The sequence below is a fragment of the Bos mutus genome, chromosome 5 (assembly GCF_027580195.1).
Source record: "Bos mutus isolate GX-2022 chromosome 5, NWIPB_WYAK_1.1, whole genome shotgun sequence".
Lineage (NCBI taxonomy): Eukaryota > Metazoa > Chordata > Mammalia > Artiodactyla > Bovidae > Bos > Bos mutus.
In genome coordinates, this window is record NC_091621.1 from 94,947,226 (window position 1) to 94,972,168 (window position 24,943).

A 24,943-nucleotide genomic window follows, 5' to 3' on the forward strand; every position below is an offset into this window, starting at 1 on the left:
TTGGGAAGATCCATCCCCTGGAGAAGGGAAAGGCTACCCACTCCAGTATTCTGGCCTGGAGAATGCCATGGACTGTATTAGTACACAGGGCCGCAAAGAGTTGTACAGGACTGAGCGACTTTCACTACACTTCACTTCAAAGGGGTATGCCAGAGCTCCCCCAGTGACTCAGCAGTAAAGAATCTGCTTTCAATTCAGGAGCCAACAGGAGATGCAGGTTTGATCCCTGGATCAGGAAGATTACCCCTGGAGGAGGACAAGGCATCCCCCCTGGAGGAGGGCAAGGCAACCTACTCTAGTATTCTTACCTGGAGAATCCATGGGCTCGTAAAGAGTTGAACATGATTGAAGTGCCTGAGCATGCACGCTCAAAGGGGTATGCTACCATCAAACACTTATTTCAGGAATCCTAAGAAATATTTTTCAGGTGAAAAAGTGATTATAGATAGGAGGATTGAGGTCAATAAGAAATAAAGAACTGACATCAAATACTGAAGGGGTTGTGTACATGTGTATATAGACAGAGGGATTTAGAACTACAGAGTAGCTATTTTGACAGATATTAAAATTATTTTAGGGCTACAATAATTAAGAGTAGGTAGTATTAACATTGGGAAGACAAAGGAACACAACAAAGAACCAGGAACAGACACACATATGTGGAAATTTAATTTGTGACAGTTCTGGCCCTGTTGCCGCTGCTAAGTCACTTCAGTCATGTCTGACTCTTTGCGACCCTGTGAACCATAGACCACCAGGTACCCCTGTCCATGAGATTCTCCAGGCAAGAACAGCTGACCTTGTACATCAATGGTAAAACGCTGGACTTTGCAACAAATCATACTGAAATACTTGATCACTCACATGAAAAATAAGATTTAGGAGAGAAGATTTATCTGAAGTGAAGACAATATAAAAAGTCAAAATTATATTTTAAAGATGTTTAGAAAATAATATAGAACATATTCATGAGGTCAGGACAGAGAAGGATTTCTCTGTTTCTTCAGAGTAGAGATGGTTTTGCATAAAAAGAGAAGATTGATAAATTCAACTATATTAAAATTAACCACCCTATTAAAAAATGGCAAAAAAACTTGAAAAGGTACTTCACAGAAAAAAAAAAGTAGCCAATAGTAATCATAAAAATACAAAAATAATCCCATTAGCATTTAGGAGAAAAATTAAAACACTGTGAGACAATATTTTACAACACACTAATTTGGCAAAATGCTGAAGTCTGACAATAGCAAGTGTTGACAAAAATATAAAGCATTCTGATTATATACACTCTGCTGAATGCAGTATCTATTGTTATAATCAGTTTTAGGGGAAATGGCCTAAACAATGATGAAGATATGAATGGCCTACACCCTGAAAATCACCCTTTGTATGAATGCAACCTACTCAAATTCATGTGCATATATATGCATTACATATGCAAAAAATGTTCACAAAAGCATTATTTGCAATAGAAAAAACTAGAAACCTGAATTTCTTTCCATCATATTCTAGATAAATAGTGATAGAATCATTACACAATTTATACAACATTATACAGATTATAGAATGTAGTCATGTATGGATGTGAGAGTTGGACTAAAAAACAAAGTGAAGTCACTCAGTCGTGTCTGACTCTTTGCGACCCCATGGACTGTAACCTACCAGGCTTCTCCGTCCATGGGATTCTCCAGGCAAGAATACTGGAGTGGGTTACCATTTCCTTCTCCAGGGGATCTTCCTGACCCAGGGATCGAACCCGGGTCTCCCTCATTGTAGGCAGACACTTTAACCTCTGAGCCACCAGGGAAGCCTGGACTTAAAAGAAAGCTGAGTGCCAAAGAATTGAGGCTTTTGAACTGTGGTGTTGGAAAAGATTCTTGAGAGTCCCTTGGACTGCAAGGAGATCCCACCAGTCCATCCTAAAGGAGATCAGTCCAGAATTTCATTGGAAAGACTGATGTTGAAGCTGAAACTCCAATACTTTGGCCATTTGATGCAAAGAAACTGACTCACTGGAAAAGACCCTGATGCTGGGAAAGATTGAAAGCAGGAGGAGAAGGGGACAACAGAGGATGAGATGGTTGGATGGCATCACCAACTTGATGGACACAGCTTTGGGTGAACTCCGGGAGTTGATGATGGACAGGGAGACCTGGCGTGCTGCAGTCCATGGGGTCACAAAAAGTTGGACATGACTGAGTGACTGAACTGAACTGATACGGAATATTACACAGTTATGAAAATGAATATAGCTACTGATAATAACCAAGATTAACCATAAAAACATAATGTTTAATAAAAAGCCAGCATTTTTTCAAAGAAGATATACAAACGGCCTACAGGCACAGGTATACCTTGGAGATGCTGGGGGCTTCATTCCAGACCACTACGATAAAAGCAAATACCACACAGTATGCCATACAAATCTATTGGTTTCCCAGTGCATATATAAAAGTTATAATTTCCCTATAGTGTAATTAAGCATGCAGTAGCATTGTATCTAAAAGAACAATGTAGATACCTTCATTAAAAAATACTTTATTGCTCAAAAATGCTAACCATAAAAAGTGCAAGTGGCCTAGTAACATATATATATACATATACAGTATGATCAGTTTACAAAAATTTCTTGTTTAGGGATATAAACTTATGTGGTAAAATCATAAAGAATAGAAAGGGGGAAATAAACACAAAATACAGGATAATGTTACCTCTGGGGAGGCTGGGAGGAGAATGGGTTGAAAGAAGGATGCCCAATTTACAGGAACCACTGTATTACTAGGTCTCCTTGGTAGCTCAGTTGGTAAAGAATCTGCCTGCAATGCAAGAGCCCCCGCTTCAATTCCTGGGTCAGGATGATCCACTGGAGAAGGGACAGGCTACCCACTCCAGTATTCTTGGGCTTCCCTTGTGGCTCAGCTGGTAAAGAATCCGCCTGCAACGTGGGAGACCTAGGTTCAATCCCTGGATTAGGAAGATCCCCTGGAGAAGGGAACGGCTACCCACTCCAGTATTCTGACCTGGAGACTGTGAAGTCCATGGGGTCACAAAGAGTCAGACATGATGGAGCGACTTACACACACAGTTACACTGTATTATTAATTCCTTATTCTTTCAATAAATTTTAATAAAATTCTTTATCTAATCAAAAGTTAACTTTTAAAGTAAAATAGAAAAATTACATAAAAGTGTACCAACAAACACAAGCTAAAATGACAGTTCACATTTTTTATTACAAATGATAACCTAAAATTCATTATAAAACTTGGCTGTATCTCTGACAAGTTCTTAATATAGTAATTTCTCATTTTGAATTATCAGATCACATAATAAAGGCAGAATTGAAAGACTACCAGTGAATAATTGTGTTTATAAAACAGAAACCAGATAAATGACAAAAGTACCATAAAATATATTATTTATGTGTGCTTCACAATTAATTACATGCCCTAAAGAGACAAGATGCTCCAGTAATAAAGTTTTTTGTCACTTTGGGAAATATATTTATTTGATCTGCCATTTCACAGTAGTCTACTATTTGCTAAAGCATTTAATCTTCCATAAATAGCATTCCAAAGTCATCATTAGAGCTAACTTCCAGGGGGAAAACATGATATTTAAGACCCCCAATTGTTAAAATCCAATCTTCAAATTCAAACCTTCAAATTCTGCCAATGACATTTCAAAAGAAGTGCATCTGACCCCAAAGAATGGGCTGTCAGCTGGAGGCAGAATTCCATGCTAGCCTCTCAACTTCTTCAAGACCTAAGCGTTTATAAACAGACCCACCTAAGCTCAGAATTCCACAGCTAGACTGAGCTGGCTGCCAAGTATTCAGCCTGAGTGGAATTAAAAAGCAGACACCATGTTCTAGTTCCTCTAACACTGCTCTGGGAAACAACAATGCGGTCCCAGGAGACACCACCCACCTCGTAAGCCTGAGGGAGCTGCAGCCTGCACTTTGAGCCGAGCCACAGAGAGTTCCGGAGGGTGGAAGGGAGCAGCCTGTCTCAGGACAACATCCCAGGTTTCTGTCCTCGTCTCTGACTGCTCATTATCTCAACCAGCTCACCAGCTGTTTTTGATATCTTTACCATAAGTCACAGCAATTAACATGAAAGCTGCTCTTTATAAACACCAGGGACATTTAAACATAGTATTTACTTCCTTAGTAAATACCAGTGATTCACTAAATAATAGAGATTTTTATGCCATCTCCCAATCTTAATATTAACCTCTCCCTAGATTTTTAAAAAGCTCTCTTCCACCAAAGTTTGATTCTTTAAGCTCAAGAGGGAATAAGGCAATGGCCAACAAACACATCAACAGAGGTGCAGACCACCTGTGCTCCCCCAGGAGGGCAGCCAGCCCTAGACTCTCTGCACTTGTTTTGGAATCCTTCCTGCCTTCACTCTACACTCATCACAAGCTTTGGAAGGATATCTGACACTACTGCACCTCTTGTTCTTCAAGGATCTAAAAATCCCGTAGCTGGTAAAGTGTTGGCCATAACAACATGATGTTCGCCAACCACAACAGGATGATTTACTAGGTGTCAACAACATAAAAAGGGGCTTCCCTGGTGGGTCAGACTGTAAAGAATCTGCCTGCAATGCAGGAGATCCAGGTTTCATACTTGTTGGAAAGATCCCTAGAGAAGGGAATGGCAATCCACTCCAGCATTCTTGCCTAGAGAATTCCATGGACATAGAAGCCTGGCAAGCTACAGTCCATAGGGTGGCAAAGAGTTGGCCACAACTAAGCAATTAACACATACACACAACAGCATAAAATAAAACCAATCCAAAGAACAGATCAAAAAAAAAAATTGGAAAGCCAAATCCTTAATATAGAGATTATTCTACAGTCATAAAGACTTGTTTATATTGATAAATTAAATGTACACATAATGATTATCCCTCCCAAATATCTACTTGACTTGTAAGTAGCACTAGACGCAGTTAAGAGATAATGAATCACATAAACACGGTAAGAGGACAGCAAACATCCTTCTCAGCAACCTTCCAGAAGGCACTGCTGAGCACAGCAGGAGAATAACACCACTGCTCCAGCCTGATTACTCTGAGAGCATCATCAAAGGCAATTAAATCACCTTGACTGTCAAAATACGATGGGGAAACCATATACATAATGTTGCAGGAGTTCTGCACCTGGAAAAATTCGATGCATGATTAACCGAACGTGTACTACAGCACCACATGATCAAAGTAGAGGAAACGAAAAGAGAAAAGGGCTCAGCATTGCGGCCCCATCTGATTTTCTCAAGCATGAAGTCTGCAGTTTTGCATATTGTGTATACAGCTGTGGATTACAGAGAAATGGGAGCCCCAGATCATAGGTAGAAAACCTGGGGACCTAGGAAACCAAAACACTGTTACGAATGCTACATAGTGAGAGGGTTTATCCCTTTCCATCCGCAGGTGCTGGTGCCAGCTGTGGCACACTCCAGTTATTACAAAAGGAAAAAGAACTGGAAAATCACGAGTTTTAGGCAGAGCACTGCCTCTGCTTAAAATTTAAGCCACACAATGTTAGGCATCTTTTAGACGTGCCCAATAGTAGAAACGCTTTTAAAAAGAATAAAGGAGCTTTATTCAGATACTAGAGGTGGCTTTGCCGGCCTATTACAATTTGGGGCTCCAATTACAGGAGCGACAAGAATGACACAATGTGGTACCTTGAGTATCAGGTTCCATTTATAGATCCAGCTAATCAGTGTGCAGGAATGAGAACCCATGAGGCAAAAGGGAGCAGTGCCAGATGCTGGGGGAGGCTTGGTTCTGGAAGGAACGGCTAAGAACGGAGCAGCCCCTGTGTGGCCAAAAGGTCAAGTGCTGTTACCTGAACTCAGCCTGTGGGGAGGAGGCTGCCACACCAGCTCCCTTCCAGGGCCTCCTAGACTATCACGACCAGGAGACCCACACCAGGACAGCTGGAAGGATCTTCCAGGCTGAAATCAGGCAGCACGGGGTTCACAGTTTTGGCTGGGCCTTAATACCACCCGACCTGCTCATGTGACACATCAGAAAAAGGAAGAGCAGAGAGACCACTGGTTGAGAGTCTTACCCTTAAGACATGGACTCCATGTCTAACTGCAGGTCCTGGATCCCTCACTGCCAGAAGCAGATCAACAGCAGTTGGCAGAAATGCACATTCTCAGGCCCTGTGGCAGGATCTATTGAACCAGGAGGTACTCTTAAAGAGCCCTTAAAGATTCCCATGTACATCAAGGTTTGGAAAGAAAGCACTGCTCCACACCATACTGCTTAACTCCTGCAATCCAGCAAAGCTCAGACTTCACAGACAAACTTCTTGGGTTCAAATCTCAGCTCACTAGCAGTCTGACCCTCAGTTAAACCCTTAAACCTTCAGTTAAACCCTTAATCCCTCAGTTTGCATCATCTGTAAAAATCACCACAATACCTATCTCACAGGTATCTTGAGAGGGTACTCAATAATTTAAATATTATTCTAACTACATTAAAATGTCTGCTTACTCCTCTATCTCCCTGATGGATCAGAAACATCTTAGTGGCTGGGCATTTTGTCTGTGTGCTCCAGATCTCTCCCACCTGTCCTCCAGCCACCTTTCCCAGAAGGCTCGCCTGTATGGTCTGTATCAGTCAGCTGCCTGACTCCTCCAGTTCACAGCAGGGAGCCCTGGACTAACAGGAATGTCTGCCTATTGCCCAGGGTCACTCAAGTGGGTTGGTGCTTGTCTCAAGGTGACCCTTCCTGAAGGACACTCACTTCCCAGGTTCTGGGTGATAACTGCTCCTCTGATGTTACTGCTCTCACCTGAGGAAACAGTCCCTTTGTCAATAATCCTCCCCCTATCGTCCTATTTTGAATGTATCATCTCTTTACTGGTGTGACTCTGACCAACACACCAAGTCTCTTCCAATAACTATTCCTGCATTTCAGCCCAGCCAGACCCATGCTAGTGGCTGAAGATACAGAGGTAAAATTAAAATGGCAGTCCTGGCACTCGTGGAAGTTATATTTTGGATCTCACACTGTGACTGACACAGAGAAGACAATCTTTTAAATGGATAAATATAATTTCCTCTTTTCCTTAATCCTGTATCAGAAGCACTGGCCCCAGAGCACACCAAAAGCCTGCTGGTTACAAAAGCAGACATGCCAACAAGACCCAAACGAGGGCAGGGGATTAGCCAGACAAGGGAATCAGAGTCTCATGGAAGCCACAGTGAAAATAAGTGCTCTACAGATTTGAATCCAAATCTGCTATTTTCATTTAATAAAATCAAAGGCTGTGAAAATATTTTACCTGAGAAAGTGAGACTTAAAAGATAAATACCACAAGAAGGTGAGTTTTGCAGCTTCTCCCTAATATCAAACCATTGCAAGCTGCATAATTCCCATGATCTGCCATGGGAAATCCCCTTCACAAAGATCCTGGCTGGTGCCTTATTAAAAAAAAAAAAATGTGTTTTGTGGAAAACACTTCCTAGGAGGCAGAGAGAGATTTCTACCCTTAGAACCATCTCTGAGAAGGATCACCAGAGGTTGACAGCATTGCCAACTGCAGGAGAGGCTGGTGGGGATTAGCTCTAAGACCATGTAAATACTTCCTAATGACAGCAAAGGTTTTTCACCAGCTCCTCCTTTAGCTGTTCCCAAATCTGAATAAAGGCCAATAAACCTGTAAAAATGTTTCTTAGGTTCTAAATTTTTAAAGGTCAACTTAGTACTGACTCACTTGGGATATAAAAGGGGGAAGAATCATAACGAGGAATTCCATTTAGTATTTGTTCAAAAAAGGGGGAAGGTTCTCACTCTGTTGGTATTTTGTTAGAATTTGTTAGCATTAAACAAGAGTTTTTTACTCCCTGCTTTATGCAATGAATTTATGCAGTAAGTACAGTAGGTCCTTCTGCAAGGACCATCTCTATTAACACTAAATGAAATAGGAGTGGATTCTGCATATTCTTGCGGACGGTCATGAATGAAAATTTGGAGGAAGGAATAATTTGTTAGTAGTAAATTTAAATTAATGAAAATCTATATTTTCTGCAGTTTTCTGTCAGGGAACTCTAGCTCCTACTACAGGAGAATCTAATTCAACAGAGGAACAGTCTGAATAACAGTCTAAAAGGAGAAGGGGACGACAGAGGATGAGATGATTAGATGGCATCACCAACTCGATGCACATGAGTTTGGGTGAACTCCAGGAGTTGGTGATGGATAGGGAGGCCTGGCATGCTGCGATCATGGGGTTGCAGAGTCGGACACGACAGAGCGACTGAACTGAACTGAACTAGTAAAGCGGATTTTTTAGCAACATAATAGCAAAGCAATGGAGAATAAAGCTTATGTCCTTGGAACAAAAAGAAAAATAAAAGAAAAAGCTATTCAGAAACTGATCCTTTATAAAATAAGTACTAAAAGAAAATGTTTTAAAATCTCTGAATCTGATATTAATTTTATTTTCTCCTATCATTTACTTGAAAGAAGATAACCAAATAATATTAATATATAAAAAATGTTTATGCTTGGAATCCATTAAAATACAATAAGGAAAATTCATTGTATTGCTACAAATGTACACAGATTTTCCAGTCACTTTTGTTACCACTTGTTATACATTTAAAGATTTTGGGCACACAGTTAATTAATTTAATTCTTCATCTAAACCAGAATATCAATTCCTATGTGGTTCTGGCATACTCTTTCTATTTCTATGTAATTTTTCTTGGCTTTTTTTTTTTTTTTTTTTGGCCACATCGCATGGCACTGCAGAATCTTAGCTCCCTGACCAGGAACTCGGACTCCTGCAGGGCACCTCCAGGAAAATCCCATCTTGGGTATTATTTTCTTTTGCTCATTCCTTTTTCTCTACTACAATATTCAAGCAACTTTTTTCTAATTTCCATAAAATAAGATATGTATTGTGATTATTTCATTTGCTAAGAATATTCTTTCTTTCAGGCTCCCTAGATGGCTAACTGAAGAACACTTACTCAATATTATCTATGCAGAGAGTATGGTATTAAACACTGTTGGGATTAAAAAAAAAAATGATTCACACAAAACTTTGAAATCTTTTTGAAAAGGGCACACATAACAAATGTTGCAAATACTTGGTTGCCAGTGATAATTGCAAAATCAGTAAAGCAATACCAAACGCAATGGGGCTTCTGGTAAGAGACAACCAGCAGAGCTGTACTACTCAGGAAAGGATATTCAAAGGCAGGAAGAAATTATTGGGTGAATGGAAAAGGATAAGGCACAGAGGTGAATGACCAGAGAAGAAAATGATGGCAACCAGAAACACAAAGTGTATTTCAGTGGAAATCAGAGAGCCATTTGGCTGAAATAAATCTTTCCAGTAGGAAAGAATTGGGAGATGTAGATAACAGATGGGCTTGAAGCCAGTCAGTCTATGAACAGGAAAACAAAGGTATTATGGGAGCTTCTCACAACAAACCATGGAAAATTCTTAAATAGATGGGAATACCAGACCACCTGACCTGCCTCGAGAAATCTGTATGCAGGTCAAGAAGCAATAGTTAGAACTGGACATGGAACAACAGACTGGTTCCAAATCGGTAAAGGAGTATGTCAAGGCTGTATATTGTCACCCTGCTTATTTAACTTATATGCAGAGTACATCATGAGAAATGCTGGACTGGATGAAGCACAAGCTGGAATCAAGATTGCCGGGAGAAATACCAGTAACCTCAGATATGCAGATAACACAACACTTTTGGCAGAAAGTGAAGAAGAACTAAAGAGCACTCTTGATGACAGAAAAAGCAGAGTGAAAAAGTTGGCTTAAAACTCAACATTCAGAAAACTAAGATCATTCCCATCGCTTCATGACAAATAGATGGGAAAACAATGGAAACAGTGACCTACTTTATTTTCTTGGACTCCAAAATCACTGCAGATGGTGACTTCAGCAATGAAATTAAAAGATGCTTGCTCCTTGGAAGAAAAGTCATGATCAACCTAGACAGCATATTAAAAAACAGAGACATTACTTTACCAACAAAGGTGAGTCTAGTCAAAGCTATGATTTATCTAGTATTCATATATGAATGTGAGGGTTGGACTATAAAGAAAGCTTAGCGCTGAAGAATTGATGCTTTTGAACTGTGGTGTTGGACAAGACTCTTGAGAGTCCCTTGGACAGCAAGGAGATCCAACCATTCCATCCTAAAGGAAATCAGTCCTGAATGTTCACTGGAAGGACCAGTGCTGAAGCTGAAATTCCCAACACTCTGGCCACCTGATGCAAAGAATGGACTCATCTGAAAAGACCCTGATGCTGGGAAGGATTGAAGGCAGGAGGAGAAGGGGATGACAGAGGATGAGATGGTTGGATGGCATCACTGACTCAATGGATATGAGTTTGAGTAAACTCTGGGAGCTGGGGATGGACAGGGAAGCCTGGCGTGCTGCAGTCCACGGGGTCGCAGAGTTGGACACAACTGAGCAACTGAACTGATCTGATGGAAGCTTCAGGAATTGCCTCTGGGATCAAACAGATCCTGTTCTAAATCTGGTTCAGCTACCTACCACCCGGGTTTCCACATCCATAAAATGCTGATAATAACAGCACCAGTCTCAAAGAGATTCTCTAAGCAATAAATTTTAACACTCTTCTCACAGGGCTTAACACATATCAAGAGTTTTTTTTTTTTTTTTTAAGGTTAAATCTGTTCTTATTGTTAGCCACGCTGAAGGGCCTGGATCGTGTGTCACTGTTAAAGAGGTCTTGGTGTAGAGCGATGTGATGCAGCACTCATTTGGTCGGTAATGAGCACTGTCCTGACCAAAGGGAGGGGGCCACTCTTCAGACAGACACTGTATGCAGCTCTCTTAACACAGTGTGAAGTCAATCCAACAACAGAGATTTGAATCAACTTCTTACCCAGCCACATCACCCCATTATACCCAAAGGCTTCCAGTACCAAGCTCTTATCCCCTTACCACTTACTCACAACTGTACGTTCCCAATATGCTCCAATATCTGCTAACCTTCACGCTGCAGTGAATATGGAACATGGGGCAAGAAAGACCTGGACTCAAATGCTGACTACATGTGTTCCTCCCGACAGGCTATTTCCTCTGAGCTCAATTTTTTTTCACATGTAATACATGCAAATAATAAAACCAACCTGGATATATTTTTATGAGGCTTAAATGAGACAAGCAAAGCAAAAGCAAACAGCACATCATCTAACACAGAATGCTAGGCATGTACTGTTATATAGTCAACACTGAAAACAATGCTATGAGGTACATGCTTCTGTTTAGTCACATTATATGAAAAACACTGAGGCTTAAAGAGATTAATCTGCCAAGTCACAGATGATATGTATGGCAGAGCATCAGAATCAAGCTGTCTGACTCCAGCACTGTCTCACTCCTCCCCACCTTCTCAAAACTCCACAAAGGTAATTACATTGACCAGTGTCAACCTCATCAGGCTCAGGACTGCCCTGACCATGTCATTCAGTCACTGCGAGAATGTCTTTGGTTGACATAAAAGCCATAATCAGAGGGAAATCCTTCACATTCTCTAGGAAGCTGCTTACTTATTATCACATTTTTTATCCCTTATACAAAAGACTAAGAGTCATTTTGATGGTATAGAGAGGACTTAAGAGTTAAGCTAAAGTCCCAACTGTTACCACATTCATGTCTCTTTTTTTTTCTTTCAGAATTAACATATTTTGATAAAAATTTTCATCTTCTGAACACATTCTGCCTTCTCCTCTCTGAGCTGCAATCTGACAAAACATGGTAATCAGGTTGGCTTATGCCTCAGTGTGAGCCTGAATTTCTTATGACCCACTCCTCTATTCACTCCTTATCAGTCTCTTCCTCAGTTGCTGTGCCATCAATAATTGTTCTCTACTCAACACAGTGTGTTCTTTTCTGTACCTGCTTCAACACTGGTCTGATCACTCTATTGTTTTTCTTGAGAAGCTTCCCATTACTTTGTTTCGACAACCCAAGGCCATTTTTTTCAACACAGTTTCCACAGAATATAAATGCACATGAAGTTGTTTACTTATTTCCCTTTGAGGACATATAACCAACACTTCACTGGGAAAAATAAGTCTCTCTACCTTTTCACAATGCAAAGAAGCCCTGTTATCTTTCACTTAACTGAGGAACTTAAACGCTCCTTAAAATACATGCTGTTAGGTCTGCTTTCACTGAGCAGACAAAAGGCATCTATTTAAAGTATGATTCATTCTTTCCTATGCCAGTACTGCCTTTTGTCTTTTTACATTTTCACCTGTCTCTTAAACTTCAGGAAAGAACAATGGTGACATCCACAGGGGCGATTTGTTTGTCCTGAACATCCTGCTGAGTTTGCCTGTCTCTAACAAGGATACATGCCTTTTCTACCTTGAAAAATAACTGGCAAGCTCTGATATTTTTCATGAGGTTGAACCTCTGACCCCTTCCCACAGTGCTGGGCCCTCCCCTGAGTTTCCTCATATTGGGCACGCCCTTCCTTTGAGCTCGCCCAGCAAGCAGATGAGCGCCTGCACCAAGAAGCCAGAAGACTCTATATTATCTTGACACTTCTACAATCCAAATGTAGAAAATATATGCATTATGAATCACATGATAGAGAAATCTGAGCAGTTTTTGACTTTAAGAATATACATTTACCAGGCCTTTCATGTTAGACTGGCACTAGCAATTTTTCACAAAGCTCATTTTAAAAAGTAACAATTTTAATTTCAATAATTGGTTTCTTGAGAATTTTATCTTCTTCTTTCACTTTTTACAAGAGAAGTTGTTATGATAGATATTTCTAGGAGGCAGGAATCCCTGTGCCTTAAGACATCTATTTGCACTTTAATCTGTAGTGTGATTAAGGGGATTACCTGAAACCTCGGGGGCAGCTCCAAATTTAAGTAAATAGTCAGAACATAATTGGGTAGATCTGTTTGTGTGGGCTCTGCTTCTCAAAAGTATTTCAGTTCCATCATAAGAATTAGCCTGTTCTATACTAGTTAAAAATATCTAATTGTTAAGCAACCAATAAAATACCCACCATATTCTCATTAAAACCCAGAACTAAACTGAGTCTAGATTAAGTAAGCAGAGGAAAGGCCAAGACAGAAGGAAATACCAAGACCCACTCAGAAGGCTGGATCCTCATGATGGCTAACTCAGCTTTCTGCAAGGAGGTACAATCCTTACACTAACAACCTGATCACTTTTATGAGATTTCTTACCAAAACCAGCTTTCTCTTTGTAGAGGAAAAATATAGGAATTGGTTTTAAGAGCAAAGATTCAGGAGCCAGGCTGCAGAAGTGTGGTTTCCAGGTTCTTCACTAATGATGCAGCATAAGTTATTTATCCTCCCTGTATCTCCACTATCACACTGAAAAATGTGGATAATAATGGTGTCAAATGGCACACAGAGTTGTTACATGGATTAGGCGAATTAGCATACATAAAACTCTTAAAGCAGTGTTTGAATATAATAAATGTTAGCTATTATTACTAATTATACTCAGTATATTCTAGAGGATTAATTATTGGAATTCAGTAGTTTATCCAATAAGAGAACAGTTACCTTTTAATTTAGCAGGTGTTCAATAAATGCTTGAGAAATTACATTCATTAAAGTGATGACATTTCATAAAACACTCTAGTATATAAGTTGATGGGCATGAAAGAAAGTTGACTATACCTGTAGATCAGATCAGATCAGATCAGTTGCTCAGTCGTGTCTGACTCTTTGCAACTCCATGAATCGCAGCACGCCAGGCCTGCCTGTCCATCACCAACTCCCAGAGTTTACTCAGACTCACGTCCATCAAGTCAGTGATGCCATCCAGCCATCTCATCCTCTGTCGTCCCCTTCTCCTGCCCCCAATCCCTCCCAGCATCAGAGTCTTTTCCAATGAGTCAACTCTTCATATGAGGTGGCCAAAGTACTGGAGTTTCAGCTTTAGCATCATTCCTTCCAAAGAAATCCCAGGGCTGACCTCCTTCAGAATGGAATGGTGGCTCTCCTTGCAGTCCAAGGGACTCTCAAGAGTCTTCTCCAACACCACAGTTCAAAAGCATCAATTCTTCGGCGCTCAGCCTTCTTCACAGTCCAGCTCTCACATCCATACATGACCACAGGAAAAACCATAGCCTTGACTAGACGAACCTTTGTTGGCAAAGTAATGTCTCTGCTTTTGAATATGCTATCTAGGTTGGTCATAACTTTCCTTCCAAGGAGTAAGCGTCTTTTAATTTCATGACTATACCTGTAACTCAGATGCAAAACCTCAAAACGTGAGATGAGTATTGATAAGAGTCACTCCCTAGGTTATCCAGACTTTTCAGATGTTCTCCGGGTCTATTATAGACTATGAGTTAAGGAGATCAAGACAAGGTGAAGCTGGAGCTTGTTATGGGTAGTACATAGATACTCTAATTCACTTCTGTGTGAAAACTGACTGTATGACCAGATTAACCAGAGGTTGACATATAAGTTGGGTGGAATAGATATGGTAATAAAAAAACATCCTATATATATATATATACATATATATATATATATATATACACAAAACACAGGACAGCATGGCCCCTGAGGAGACAGTGAAGGGAATGAGACCAAAGATAATGTTAAGGTAGACTTCAGCTCTACCAATACAGCTTCATTCCTTAGGTATGAAGCCAAAAAAGGATTGGAAATAAATATGACCATACATAGCATGGATGTTTGTTTTATTACTTTTTATGTCTACCTGTATATTTTAAGTCTTTCAGACCAAAAACAGGGGAAAAAGAAAAGCAGCCTTTATTACTTAAAGTGTCTTTCCTAAAAAATAAAAATAAAAAACTAATGATGTAAAAAATGACATCATGGTTTATGTAGAAAATCTGGAAGAACTGATAAAAAACTCCTAAAACTAATAAGCAATTATAGCAGGGTTGCAGGGTACAAGATTAATATATAAAAAGTCAAATGCTTTCCTATATTATCATTACCAGCAATGAACAAGTAGAATTTTAAATTAGAAATACAATACCATTTACATAAGTACCAAAAAATGAAATACTTTGGTACAAATATAATGAAATATGTACAAGAGGTATATGAGAAAAGCTACAAAACTCTGATGAATGAATTTAAAGAACTAAATAAATGGAGAGATAGCCCATGTTAACAAACAGGGAGACTCAATATTGGCAATATTTCAATTCTTCCAAAATTTACCTATAGATTCAATGCAATCCGATTTAAATTCCTGCAAGTTATACTGGGGATACTGACAAACTGATTCTAAAGTTTATATATGAGGCCAAAGACCCAGAATAGCCAACTCAACACTGAAGGAAAAGAATAAAATTGGAGGACTGACACTATCCAACTTCAGTAATTACAATAAAGCTACAATTGTCAAGACAGTACAGTACTAATTAAAAAAAAAAAAAGTTAGACAAGTAGATCAATGGAATGGAATAGAGAGCTCAGAATAAACCCACGTAAATACAGTCAATTGATCGACAAAAGAGCCTACAATGGAGCAAAAATAATCTTTGCAAAGAAAAAAATGGCAATGGAACAACTAAATATCTGCATGCAAAAAATATAAATAAATACAGACATAGATCTCCCACCCTTAACAGAAACGAACTCAAAGGGATCACAGATTTAAGTGTAAAACACAAAACTATGAAACTCTCAGAAGACATCCTAGGAGAAAACCAAGATTATGACAGTTGGTTATAGTGATGACTTTTTAGATAAAATACCAAAAGCACAATTCATGTAAGAAATAATTAATAAAATGAATTTCATTAATATTAAAAACTTCTTCCTTGTGAAAAATGTCAAGAAAATAAGGAAACAGGCCACAAACTGGAAGAAAATATTTGTAAAAGACACAGCTAGTAGAAAATTGTTACCTAAAACATACAAAGAATTCCTAAAACTCAACAATTAAAAAACAACCCAATTTAAAAACTGGTCTTAGCAGAGACCTTGCCAAAAAAAATACACAAATGGCAAATAAGCATATGAAAAGAAGCTCCACATCATATGTTATCAGGAAAATTAAAATAAAAACAATGAGTTAACACCTATTAGAACAGCCAAAACTGAAAACACGGACAACACCAGATGCTGATGGTGATTATGGAGCAACAGGAATTCTCATTCATTGCCAGTGGGAATGCAAAATGGTACAGCCACTTTGGAAAACAGTTTGGTGATTTCTTACAAAACTAAACATGATCTTACCATTAATTCAGATCAGTTGCTCAGTTGTGTCCAACTCTTTGCAACCCCATGGGCTGCAGCACTCCAGGCTTCCCTGTCCATCATCAACTCCAGGAGCTTCCTCAAACTCATGTCCATCAAATCAGTGATGCCATCCAACCAGCTCATCCTCTGTCATCCCCTTCTCTTCCTGTCTTCAATCTTTCCCAACATCAGGGTTTTTTCCTATGATCTTACCATGTGTGCATGCTAGGCTGACTCAGTCATATCCAACTCTGTGCAACCTTATGGACTGCAACGTGTCAGGCTCATTTGTCCATGGGATTTTCCAGGCAAGAATACTATGGTGGGTTTCTGTGCCCTCCTCCAGGGGATCTTCCCAACTCAGGGATCGAACTCACTTTTCCTACATCTACCGGCATTGGCACGTGAATTCTTTACCACTAGCACCACCTGGGAAGCCCTGATCTTACCATATGATCCACCAATTGCACTCCCTGGTATTCATCCAAAAGAATTAAAAATTTATGTCCACATAAAAACCTAAACACAGATACTACAGCAGCCTTATTCATAATTGCCAAAATTTGAAAACAACCAAGGTGTCTTCAGTAGATGAATGGATATATAATTATGGTATATTCGGGCAACACAATATCACTTGAGCGCTAAAAAAAAAAAGTATCAAACCATAAAAATGGAACAAATTTAAATGCACATTAACTAACCTAAAAAGGCTACATACTATATGATTCCAACTGTATGACATTCTAGAAAAGGTAAAAGACAATATGGAGACAATAAAAAACTATCTTACCTTATTATGGAGACAATAAGATGAATGATTGTCAAGGGCTGGGGAGGGGAGAGGATTAATAGATGGAGCACAGAGGATTTTTAGGGCAGTAAATTTCAAATGCAAATCCACTTTTTGTTACTCTAGGATCCATGCACCTAACCCCTGAGCATGCCATTGTTCCATCATTAAAGGTAAACAAGGTAAGAACTCTAGAATAACTTTTGGAGAAAACTGCATCAATAGAGGCCTTCAAGTTAGCACACAATTTTCCTTGTGTGAAAACTAAACTGTTTCTTAAATTCAAGCTCTAAGACTAAGAGTCTAATATATAGATTTGGTCAGAAATTATCTCTGCTAAAGTGAATTCTTGACAGCTAACAGCTGCAGTCTAATGCTAAACTGTGCTTGCTACATCACTTCTGAAAACACAGTCAACATTAGGTTGCAGAGCTACCAATCGATCATGCCAGAAAAAGATACTTATTTGGCATCTGCTCATTTTCTTTGCCAAGTAGAAAAGCAATTATCTGCACCAATACAAAATGCAACTGCTCGGGCACAATACACACAAGAAGTCATTATTTTAATCAGAAATTGGAAGTCAAAATTATAAGCTTAGCGTACTGAATTCATAACAGAAAGAGATTATTACCTCCATGAAGTTTTTCATTAATTTCTGTCCTTTGGAGGAAAATCATAAATTGATAAGTTTTAAATTAATTAAGGTGTGTATAAATAGCAGTTTCTCCCTATCATGGGCAAATGTACTCTTAGGTCACCTGTCAATTTTTCTTAAATATGAGAATTCTTCCAAAATTACAAAAATGTATAAAAAATATTTATATAAGATACTGTCTCAAAAGACAAAGAGAAAATACTGAACTTTCACATATATAGATTCAGGATTCAATTATGGTAAAAATCTCAGCATTATTGTTTTTAATTCTCAAAAGTTTAATAATTAACATTAACTAGTTTGAATTTTTAAATCTTCATACTTTAATAATTGGCTTTACGATCAGTCTTTTCTTACCTATAAATCTAAAAACAAGATGAGCCTGCCCTGCCCTGGTTGCCCTCCGTTACAGGGGCAGTCAGTCCCTTGGCATCTCTCCCAAGCTCCTCCATAACAGGGCTCCTGCCCACCTTCCCAGCCTCACCTGCAGTCCTTGTGTTCTGAGCTGTCTGTAGTTACACACGCACACACAAACTCTTCATGCACACTTTACAGGTACATAATACTACCTTTACAGCCTCTTGTGTCCTCCCTCCTGCTGTGCTTTATGCCTGAAAGACCACCCTCCCTTTCTCTAGCTCATCTTCTCATCTGTTAAAGACTCAGTTTCTACAAAACTTCCCAGGCAGACTAAGGTATCCTATTCTATGAGTCCCATGATTCAGTATACACACCTGCCACCCTCAGTAAGTTTATCTTTTTTATTTTCATGGCTTCCGCACTGGGATGTAAACTTATCCATGCTGGGCCAATGTGAATTTCTGTTTTTGAGAATTTGGAGTCAGAACACAAGAATTCCAGTCCATCTTGTACAGAGTATTGAACTGAGAGGCTCTACTGAGCCAGGACTGAGGTGGCCCTAAGAAAAGTCAGTCTTTAAGAACAGGAGGAAAGGAAAGCAACATGGATTTAAAAAAGCAAAAAAGAGACCACGAAGCCCCAAAAAGGTAAAAAAAATAAATGTTTTAAGTTTGCCAGTTTCTATGTCCAGAAATTAGGCTCAATAACCAGACTGGGGTGCCATTAGAGTTCAATGTATCTTTCTAATGAAAACCTCAATTTGTTTAAATAATTCCTTTAAAAATTTTATTCTTTGTAAGCAAATGATCACTATGACATTTGTATACAGTAAGTGTTTAATAAATGTTTATAAATCAAATGAATCAACCATCTCTGAAGGGTCACCAATTATGGTGTTTGTGAATGCACAGCTTTAATGACCTCTAAGACGGTTGAAGGCAAAAATACTTAGAAAGCAAAATTTAATCTTGTTTATATTGATATTTTTCATCAATACATTTGACTAAAGTTCCAAAGACCTAAGTACTTAAGAATTCAAGATGGAAAAGGAAAAGAAAATAGCAAAATGCACATTAGTGAAATTTCCTCCACAGTCTGCTTGGTCACTTATAAGCGGATACCATTATGGTATATCAATTGGGGTCAGCCTCCAACTCCCACACAAGTTCCAACTACATGCACACCAACGGAGTGGAGCAATTAAAGAGAAAAAGAAAAGTACAGCATAGCCTCATAAGAGTTTGACCAGAGTACCAAAGACATGAGACTACCTGTCTTCCTTGTGTCATTTCACAGATAAGAAAAACAAACATCCAGGGAAGTAAAACAACTGGCCCAAGGACCGGAGCAAAGCAGAATTGGAGCAGAACTCAGTTTACTTCCAACCAAGCCATGGCTACTTACACTACCGTGCATTTCTTTAAATCCAGCACAACCTAGGAAATAGTTCTTCTCTTTTGAATAATTCAGCAATTATACAATATTCAGATTTTTCACAAACAACAATGAGCACAATGATGTGAGTTTTATTGTTCAATTCATCATGTACTCTTAGTCATCGACTATTTTCACACATGTATTTTCTGTTTAAAAATATCTGGGAATTGGTGTCCAAACTCAACTTATCTTAAAGGTTTACCTAACCCATTGTGGCTATAAATTAAGCACTGTGAAGAAGAGAGAAACAAGGAACTCTCCTACAGGCTTGGTGGGAATGTGAAATGCTATAGTCACTATGGAGAACAGTATGGAGGTTCCTTAAAAACTAAAAATAGAGCTATAGTATGATCCTGAAATACTTCCCCTCAGCATGTATCTGGAGAAAAACTATAATTCAAAAAGATATATGCTATCTCAACATTCACTGCTATACTATTTACAATAGCCAAGGCATGGAAGCAACCTCAGTGTCCATCAACTGATGAAGGGTTAAGAAGGACATGGTATATTTACACAATGAAATGTCAATCAACCATAAAAAAGAATGAAATAATGCCATTTGCAGCAACATGGATGGATGTAGATATCATACCAAGTGAAGTAGGTCAGACAGAGAAACAACAAATATCATATGATATCACTTATATGTGGAATCTAAAAAAAAATGACACCAATTAACTTATATACAAAACAGAAATAGATCCACAGGCAAACAAACTTATGGCTACTAAGGGTAAGAGAGGGGAGGGATGAATTAGAAGTTTGGGACGAATAGATGTACATTGCTGCTGCTGCTGCTGCTGCTAAGTCACTTCATTCGTGTCCAACTCTGTGTGACCCCATAGACGGCCTCCTACCAGGCTCCTCTGTCCCTGGGATTCTCCAGGCAAGAACACTTCCTTCTCCAATGCATGAAAGTGAAAAGTGAAAGTGAAGTCGGCTCAGTCGTGTCCGACTCTTAGCGACCCCATGGACTGCAGCCTACCAGGCTCCTCCGTCCATGGGATTTTCCAGGCAAGAGTACTGGAGTGGGGTGCCATTGCCTTCTCCGCAGATGTACACTAATATATATAAAATAGATAACCAGCAAGGACCTACTGTATAGCACAGGGAACTATACTTAACACTTTGTAATAACCTATAAGGGAAAAGAATTTGAAAAAAATAGACATATATATATATGTATAACTGAATTACTTTGTTGTACACTTGAAACTAGCACAACATTGTAAGTCAACTATACTTCAATTTAAAAAAAAATTTCTAATAAAAAATTTTTTAAAAGAAGAGAGAAACAAACTGCATCGAGGTTATATGTAAAGTTTCTCCCTAACTCTACATGAAAACCAAAAGTACAGTTTTATAATTAAACAACTTTTAAATAAAAAATTTTTCATTATAAATGCAGTATGGAATAATGGTTTTCACAAAGTGACATTCCTCTCAAAACTCATAAAGAGAAAATTACTTAAGGGAACCAAAGATAGAGTACAAAAAGAAATCTATAATACAGACTTAACTGTCACGAAATAAAAGCTCTACCACTTGAAAAGTGAAACACATTGGTTATTCGTTAGGAACTGAGGCATGTCTAGCTCTTAACACAAGACACAAACATTATTCCTTCCCTCCGTTCAAGTCTGGCTGGTTGTTTGCATGTGGTTGTTTTTTTTTCCCTAAATGATTATATATGAATTGCCTTCATCCCCTAAAAACCCATACTATGTTCCCTTTAAACATTTTACCGATACTTTTAGAGGTTAAATCATTAAGAGCAAACCTTTAATGCCAGGCTCCTCATGGAGACTGTTGCTTAGGGTGATTTCAAAATCAATATGCATTTTCTAAGTTATATATAAAGTAGTAAAGATCATGGTTTCAGTAATGCAAAGAGTATTAAAAATTCATAAATCTACAACATGAAACACATTTTCCTATATGGCTATAAGGTCATCAATCTAAAACCTAGTGAATTGTTTTTATTAAAGTAATGTTTTATTCAATAGTAATTCTAAATACATAATTTTTTTAATTAAAAAAGTCTGCTCTTAGTTCCAGAAACTAATAATAATAACTCTAAGTACACAACTTATAATGAGGATGGTATTTACCAGTTAAGAATGTGTTAACACAGGCATTCTGTTTTCCTGCTAAATTTTGATAAACTGTTCACCTTTGCTATAAGAATGCTTTTCTCTTTTACAATCATTTTCCTCTAAAGTACTATAAGCTCATAAAAAGAGGAAAAAAATAACTAAATATCATAAACAAATAAAATCAAGACTATACCACTTCCATAAATACAGCAAAGGAAAAGTGATCACTATAAAATGATTTCTAAACAGTAATTCTTCCACACTGGCTTTGGCATAAAACATGGTGGTCACGAAAGCTAAGTCCTAGCCCTACCATTTATGAAAAGCCACATCTAAAAGCCATGTTAAGCTCTTTTCATGTATTCACTCATTGTTCCTCACAATAACCCAATAGAGCATTTTTTCAGTATTTTTTCCAAGCATTTACATTTTAAAAATTCCGTCACATTTAATCTAGAAAACATAGTACCAGTTCAAAACTCATGGCAGACAATTTTCAGAGCAACAAACTGGAAATCCCACCAAATTACCTGAAACCATCATGATATATTGCCTACTGTAGAATAATGTTCTATGAAAGAATTATCTATGTACACTCTGTTTACAAAGTTAAGATGAACTGATACTGCTTTTATTGCAGTCATTCTACAACCTCTCAGCAGGCTACATTAAAAAAGATAAATTTAAAAAATTTAGCTGGATGACAGTTGCATTAACTAAAAGAGCAAAGAAACTGGCAGCAAACTCCCTAAAACACCGTAAGAGCCCTACCTGTGTTCTGCAAAAGAAGGGAGAGACGTTTGGTGTCCTTGAAGTCACACAGGCTCTAACCCACATAGGACAGAGATCGAGTATCCATATGGTGGCTGATGAGCTGATGGAAAACGAGTCCTGGCATCCTCTTCTAAGAGCTTACTGAGGCAGTGACACAACTGGATGCCAACCAGAAATGCCTACATTCTGATAGTTTTCTCTTTCAACATATGTCCCCATGCATCCAATTGGAAAGCAGATGCCCAAGCTTGATTGCTCTCCACTGAGAAAGGAAAGAACTTATCATCCACTGACTCAAATTCACAGGGGATAGAAGACTGCCAAGAATTGGTATCCAGTCAAGATTAAGCAGAATGAACCAGGGTCTGTCAGCAGTTAGGAACTCTACCAAGTGCTATCCATAAATTAAAAAGAATTTTGCCTCTTTAGCATGTGATTTATTTGGAAGAAGCTTTTAAGCGCTAAGTTCTGAATGAAGCCAAGAGACACTTTATTGAAATGATTCATTTTAGTTCAGTTCAAGCTGAGTTCAGTTCAAGAAGCAAAGCAAATTTCAATAAGCTTTGAGACAAACTTATCAAAGTAATTCCTGCTCTCCCATATACTCTGGGTCTGGTTCAGAAGGAATAACATCACCGTCAACTAGTGGTTAGGAAACAGAAAGAGAAAAAACTCTCTTCTAATTCTCTATGCACAGAAATGAACACCTCTCTGGTAAATTCCACATTCAAGAAAAGCTACTTTAAAAGAACTTGGGAGCCAAGCTTTGGTAGATTAAACCCCCAAAGGATATTAAAGACGTATTAATGACACTGTATCAATAAACAGTTCAAAATTAAGAAGCCTGATAACACTGACAGTTCATTTGAAAAATAACTTTTTTATCTAAGATTTAAAAAATAAATTTCCCACTATTTCCATCATTCCTATATCAAAACAGCACTGTTCACCCTTCCTAGTAAAATGTGTCCTTCTCTGTAGGACAAATGCCTGCAGCCATTACCCACCTTCCTTCTCCAGACCCTTTCCAGCCACTAAGCCTGTCTGCGGTTCAGTCACACCGGGAGCCACTATAGGATCTCAGTAAAAGCTACAGTCAGCTCAGTACATTAAAAAGAAATTGACAAACTATGAAAAAGTCCGGGGGTGTATGGAACAAAGGTAAGAAGAGGATATCCTTTGGATATTATATACAAAAGATAGAATCAGGAGTGTAAACAGTTATAAAGTTGTTTTAATAAGAAATAACTCTGGCAGTAGTTAGGCTAGTTAATCAGGTCATTGTCTTTATAAAATACAGCCTGGGAGTTACTGCTTTCTTGGGTCCACTGTCATCACGTGCCAAATAAGTCATAGTGATCTGGCTGCAGCCACCTAAGAACTACACCTGAAGACGGAAGTATTTACACCATTGAAGAAGACATAGAATTCCATAGCAAAGCAAAGGAAATGAGGAAAAATGAAGAGCAGTGAAAGATTTCACCTTTAAACAAGGCAAAGGAAATGAGGAAAAATGATCAACAGCAGTGGAAGAATTCACCAAGTCTCTATAAAATAAGATCTGAGTTCAAATCCACTTCCATGAGGTGTCTGTGTTCTTAAGGTGGGTTCATCACTAGGTTTATACTTGCATTAAGAGATTTTAAAGTAGGAAAGGGGGTTTCTCAATATTAACCTGCAAACTTCACTTTTTACTGTTGGAGGTATTTTCCCTGTAGATTATTAGTTAACTCCACCCCTCTTTCATTTGGTTATTTCATTTATTAAAGCAGTAACTGAATGAAATTGAAAATGGCTCACCTGAGATCAGTCAGCCAGAAAAGTGTGTAAAATGGTTGGGGGGAGAGCCCAATTATTCACAAGTAATACAGATGGCTTTCAACATAGATCTGTTGCTGTAATCTGAAAATATCATTTCATTAGCTTACTAAGTTTCTCCCAAAGCTGACATGAGGCTATTTTCTTTAAATTTTATTTTATTTTTAAACTTTACAATATGTATTGGTTCTGCCATATATCGAAATGAATCCGCCACAGGCATACATGTGTTCCCCATCCTGAACCCTCCTCCCTCCTCCCTCCCCATACCATCCCTCTGGGTCGTTCCAGTGCACCAGCCCCAAGCATCCAGTATCGTGCATCGAACCTGGACTGGTTACTCGTTTCATATATGATATTATACATATTTCAATGCCATTCTCCCAAATCATCTACCCTCTCCCTCTCCCACAGAGTCGAAAAGACAGTTCTATACATCAGTGTCTCTTTTGCTGTCTCATATACAGGGTTATTGTTACCATCTTTCTAAATTCCATATATATGAGTTAGTATACTGTATTGGTGTTTTTCTTTCTGGCTTACTTCACTCTGTATAATAGGCTCCAGTTTCATCCACCTCATTAGAACTGATTCAAATGATTCAAACTGATTCAAATTTAAAGGCTCAGTAATACTTCATTGTGTATATGTACCATAGCTTTCTTATCCATTCATCTGCTGATGGACATCTAGGTTGCTTCCATGTCCTGGCTATTATAAACACTGCTGCGAT

General features: G+C 38.5%; 1 protein-coding gene across 3 annotated transcripts in view; it reads right to left on the reverse strand.

Annotated features, from left to right (window-relative positions):
* The window catches only part of TMTC1 (transmembrane O-mannosyltransferase targeting cadherins 1), a 315,120-nt gene that overhangs the window by 233,555 nt on the left and 56,622 nt on the right, over positions 1 to 24,943 (reverse strand). For 2 of the 3 annotated variants that reach the window (XM_070371267.1, XM_070371266.1), the window contains exon 6: positions 9,904 to 9,996. The exons of the other annotated variant lie outside the window; for it this stretch is intronic. In XM_070371267.1, coding sequence (XP_070227368.1) covers positions 9,904 to 9,996 — 93 coding nt within the window. The remainder of the gene's footprint in view (positions 1 to 9,903; positions 9,997 to 24,943) is intronic. 3 annotated transcript variants of the gene reach the window in all.